Source organism: Microtus ochrogaster, chromosome 21, assembly GCF_000317375.1.
Source record: "Microtus ochrogaster isolate Prairie Vole_2 chromosome 21, MicOch1.0, whole genome shotgun sequence".
Classification (NCBI taxonomy): domain Eukaryota; kingdom Metazoa; phylum Chordata; class Mammalia; order Rodentia; family Cricetidae; genus Microtus; species Microtus ochrogaster.
Window position 1 is genome coordinate 8,650,711 of NC_022022.1, and position 5,436 is coordinate 8,656,146.

At 49.6% G+C, this 5,436-nt stretch overlaps 1 protein-coding gene across 1 annotated transcript in view; it reads left to right on the forward strand.

Annotated features, from left to right (window-relative positions):
- Positions 1-3,337: 3,337 nt before the first annotated feature.
- Positions 3,338-5,436, forward strand: part of Trim45 (tripartite motif containing 45) — a 9,448-nt gene continuing 7,349 nt past the window's right edge. The window contains exon 1 of the mRNA XM_005357101.2: positions 3,338-4,183. Within this exon, the coding sequence (XP_005357158.1) occupies positions 3,696-4,183 (488 nt within the window). The 5' untranslated portion in view covers positions 3,338-3,695. The remainder of the gene's footprint in view (positions 4,184-5,436) is intronic.

Consider the following 5,436-nt stretch of genomic DNA (forward strand, 5'->3'; position numbering starts at 1 on the left):
TTCCTTCCCTGGCCTTCCTGATCTCCTGATAGGTCATCTTCCTGATAGGTCACATTCCTTCCCTGGCCTTCCTGATCTCCTGATAGGTCATCTTCTCTTCTTGGCTTTCTGACTTCAGTACACAAAGCTTCAGTCAACAAAGCTTGGCATGGCTTTACAATTAACCTGGAAGATCAAATTAGCTATTCTAAAAGAGGAAGTCAAGAATCATCCAGAAACTAATGTGGTACTTGAAGTGAGAGTGATATGGTCTATGCAGTAAAGTGTTGGCAATGGGAACGGAAAGAAACTGATGCCAGCCTGGATCTGGAACATGAGAAAGGAGGCCAAGAGGACAATAAGATTTCAGGCTGGGAGGATGAGCATCCTGTCGGAGAATGGCGTGTGACAATTTGGAGGGCAGAATGTAATGAAGAGAGAAGCCTAGAGGAGAGAAGCCCAGAGACATTCAAAGTGGGGACTAAGGGATGGGAACATACTTTGGAGCAGACACTTAAGTTCCAATAGACACTAAAGACAAACACTTGGGGGAGAGATCGGTCAGCACTGGAATTATAGGTCTGGGACTCAACTCTTTAAGAGGAGATACGGATGGGAAAGTTACAGAACAAAGCGGAGGGGTGGGGGTTAACAGCAGAGACTATGGAAGCAGTTCCACCACACAGCACGGCAAACACTAAAATGATCGAGTACTGAGAAATGTCCGACAATATCGTCCCTCATGATCTGCACACGAGGAGAAAGAAGAAATTGATGAGAAGACTGACCCAAGGTTGCACTTGAAGAAATACACCTAAGTTAACTAGCTGAGGGGTCCTGGACCGAGGGACGACGAGTTTTCCTGCAGGACTCGATCATGGCCCTCGGTAGAAAGAACATGAAAAGGGCTGCCTGGGTGTGTCAGTGAAATAAGGAGAGGCAGAAGAGGGCGGGATCAAAACGGCAACCAGTGTCGTGAGAGAGGCAGAGCAGAGGCAAAGACTTTTGGTAGACCGTGAAGATGTTCTCCAGATGGCCCCATTTTCTCCCTCCCCGGGAGGCAGGTAGGTAATCCGTGTGAGGGATTTGATGTATAAGAAGTTGAGAAGGGTAGAGGTGACTGCAGCAGAATCTTAGACATGACATCATGTGTCTCCGTCCCAGATGTTAGCGCAGGTGGACCTAAATTAGACCTCTTCCAGGCTGTTCTCTCAGAAGCTGTTAGAAGATTAAATGAGACAACGCATATAAATTATAAAGCAGTTATCAAAGAAGAGAAGTTAGAATGCCCACTATGGGAAATGTGATATGGCATGAATAAGAGATGAAACCAAGTATAGCCAAGCATCAAGGAGGGCAAAGGTCAGAGCAAGAGGACACAGCAAAGCCAAGTCCACAAGAGTTCTTGTCATTTGCTTCAGGATATTGGAGAGGAGCAAGAAGATTCGGCCAGGGCAGTGCAGAAGACGGAAGGCTGGCAAGCCTAGGTAAGGGCCATTTTCATTTCTAGGACCTACGTAGGCATCTTACTTTGGGGGGGGTCATGTGACTTTTATATAAAAGTGGCTTTTGATAGCCAGGCATTGGTGGTGCCTGCCTTTAATCTCAGCACTTGGGAGGCAGAGGCGTACTGATCTCTGTGAGTTCAAGGCCAGACTGGTCTACAAGAGCTAGTTCCAGGACACACTCAGAGAAACCCTGTCTCAAAAAAAAAAATAAAGAAAGAAAATGGCTTTTGAGTCATTTACAGATATATTTTACTAACTGTAAAGTTAGAGCCAGATCTCAAGATTCTCACGATAAAGACAAAACCAGACTATTTTTGGTTGTGTGTCTGTGTGTGTGTGTGTCTGTGTTCACATACATGTGCTAGAGAGAGAATCCAGAGCCTCATACATATTGATCAAACATTCTTAGCAGTGAGCTACAGCTCCAACCCAACATATTTTAGAAATAGCCAGATGATCCTTCTTTTTTTAAAATTTCATGTTTCCACAGTTTGGGGCCCTTTCTAGAGTCCATACTTCATAAAAGAATAAATTCTAACGGCAGGAATACAGTATTTATCTCTAATAAAGAGGTCCCTGAAACCAAAGGAAGGTTGTAAATGAGGAAAGCACCGAGACAGACAGAGGCTTATGCTACTGAAGAATGAGAAGAGTCCTGTCTTTACCATTTTTGGAATTCAGAGGTCAAGGTCGCAACGCCCACGTGTAGGAAGCAGCTACCACAAGAATGAATCTGAAACTCCAGGCAAGATTCTTCAAGGAGACAAAGAACTAATAATGGTCAGGTACCAGGTGTATCCATCTTCCTAACTACAAAGTTGTCGGGCCTACAAAGGCCTTGTCCCTCACTGACATGCTCCACTGTCCCATTGTGACCAGTCAGGAGCCCCTCTGATTGTAAAAACAGCTGCCAAACTTGCTCTGCTTGTCAGCGTCGCACACCCTCTTCCGTTACTGTGGAATTCTGATTGAGAAGTATCTAAACTCTTAGGACATGCTCCCTCCCGCCTTGGGCCGGTGAATTAAAAGCGGCTAGCACCCCGGAAACTCAGTTGAGCTCCAAGGGGCAACTGTCCTATAAACGTTTCGTTTAGTTTTTTGGACCAGAGCAGGAGGTTCCCTTGCCATGGAAAATGCCAGAAGCTAGCCAGCTGCGGGGGTTCTGGTACAGAGCAGGCTAGACCTGAGGGATCCCAGGACAGAAAGAAAAAAAAAAATGCTCAGAAGACAGCGAAAGAGACCTAGCAGGGTAACCCCTGCTTCGCGGAAGCCTCTGTAGCCAAGGAGAGGCCGCCTACAAGTTCCAGCATGCTTCGGGCTACACCTCGGCGGACTGACAGTACCGTGCACCAATGGGAGAACCCTATCTGAGTTTGGGGCGGATCCCGCTCTGCGGCACTCAGCGAGGCTTTTTCAAAGGTCCTGAAGCCGCTCTGGTGGCCAGAACTCATCTTCGTGACATGGTGACGCCGACCACACTACGCCGCTCACTCCCAGGCTCCTCTTCCCGGCCCTTCCTGCTGCCATCCCTTGGTCCTTCTCGTGCCGCTGCGCGAGTTGCCAGGCGAGGATGTGGAACTTGCTGAGCTTATTGGATGGCAGTGGTGTCACTCTGGAGGGCCGCGTGGGTCCGAGTGGCGAGGCCCGCCCCTCTTGGACGGTGATTGGACTCTTCGGAGCCTACATGGGCTGGGATTGGTGCGAAGCCGGGCGACGGCTCTAGAGCCTTCTGGGCAGCCTAGGGAAGCGGCTGCACCAGGCGCCGCACCCTGGGAGAGCCGGAGGATCCCCTACCTCATCGCCCGGCGAGGGCGAGGGCGCTTGTCGCGTGGTGGGGGTGGGACCAGTGGGGCGGGAGGGGGGTGGCCGTGGAGGACACGAAATGCAGGGTTCTGGGTGGTAGTTGCAGGACTAGCTGGGGACTAGATCTAGAAGCGCTTGCGAGGGGGGACGTCTTGGGTGATTGAGGAGGGCGTGGACGTGTCTGGTGTGGGATGCAGTGGAAAGGAAGGGCCCAGCCACAAATCCGGAGTAGCTCTGTGGATGGTTCCTCAGAGGCACGCTCTTCACGGTTGCCCTTTTTTTTGGCAACACGAGAGTCCACATGCTCTCTGTTCAAATTCTGGGAACTCTGTCTCTGGGTGAATTTACCCTTTACTGTAGGACTCCCCAGGGCCTTTTCTGATACTGGGTACAGACGTGGGAAAGATGTCAGAAAACAGGAAGCCGCTTTTGGGTTTCGTGCACAAACTCCCCGATGCGAACGCACCTGGGAACTCAGGCAAGACTCACTGCCCTTCGTGTCTGGGGCTTTTCAAAGCCCCCAGGCTCTTGCCTTGCTTGCACACAGTATGCACCACGTGTCTGGAAAAGCTGGAACCGTTCTCAGTAGTGGACATACGTGGGGGTGACTCAGATACCAGCTCCGAGGGGTCCCTCTTCCAGGAACCCAAGCCACGCAGCTTGCAGCCGCAGGTTGGCATCCTCTGTCCGGTATGTGATGCTCAGGTGGACCTGCCCTTGGGTGGAGTGAAGGCTTTAACGATAGACCACCTGGCCATGAATGACGTGATGCTGGAGAGTCTGCGCGGGGAAGGCCAGGGCCTGGTGTGTGACCTGTGCAGCGACCGAGAAGTAGAGAAGAGGTGTCAGACCTGCAAGGCCAATCTCTGCCACTTCTGCTGCCAGGCTCATAGGTAAAGAGGGAACACCCCACCTGTTGTGGCTTAAGAGTGGGGTGCAAAGGTATCGAGGCACAAATCCCGTGGTGGGCAGGTCAAAAGGAAGGCTTTCTCAGACACTGTCAAACTGCAAAAACGACACACCGTGCAGTCACAAGCTCTAGCGTGCAAGTTAGTACAGCCTCACAGGTTTCAGTTTACAGAGCACATTGGGGTTCCAGCACCAGCTGCTCCTCTGTTGAATACGCAATGGGTGCTGGAGAGGCAGGATTACCGTGCTGGCATGGACCTTGCCCTCCATCTCATCTGATCATTGTAAGATCTCTTTTACAGAAGGACAGCCACTTATTTCACCCCCTACTTATTAAAACAGGAACTCAGCATTATTTTGTGCTTTGCCAAATTCCCATAGCTGGTAAGAGTGTAAGTGAACTGAGTCCTCAATTCAGACCTGGCTCTTCTGTGCTCTTTTTCCTAAATGCATGCCACCTTCTCCCCATAGGTATTGGCCAGCTGTGCCTTACCTCATACCTCTGTACCCGGAGAGCAGGCTGGTGGATGCTAATTGGGGTATTTTGTCGTTTATCACACGCAATGAATTTTGTTCGATCATTTATTCTCTGTCCCCTTTTCTCCATCCCACTCTAGTGCATCAGAATAGAAAAACAAAACAAAAACCCCTAAACAGGGTTTTCAAATTAACCTAGCTCAGTTTTGTTTTCCGGCCTTACCAACACAACAGCTGTCTTTGCTCCCTATTTTGAACTTGTGTGATCATCCCCATGACTGTCGCGTTGCCAGCTCAGCAGCTGACACATCTCTGCAGCCACACTCGGACCAGAATAGGCATGGACGCTTGAAGTTGACGGGAATGTCACCAAGGAACTCGACAAGCAGTCAGTGCGTGGTCCTAGGAATTTCCCTGCGTCCCCTAGGAGGCTATAGAAAAGAGGAATTAAAGAGCGCTTTGATTTTAGTGCTCATTGATTTCACTTTCTCCTAATGCTCATGACTCTGGAGGGAACGCCTGGCCTGCCAGTGTATGTGATGTAGGCGCTGGCCAATGGAAGTGCTTTGCTGAAATGTTACTTAAACATAAGGCACGGCCTTGTCAGAGCCAGCTGCCTGCTTTCATTGCGACATAGATCCAGGAAGTGGGCTGTGGCTCTTCAGACTTAGCACCAATTAACTTTTTTTCTTACTATTTTTTTAAAATATTTATTTATCTATTTATTATGTATACAATATTCTGTCTGTGTGTATGCCTG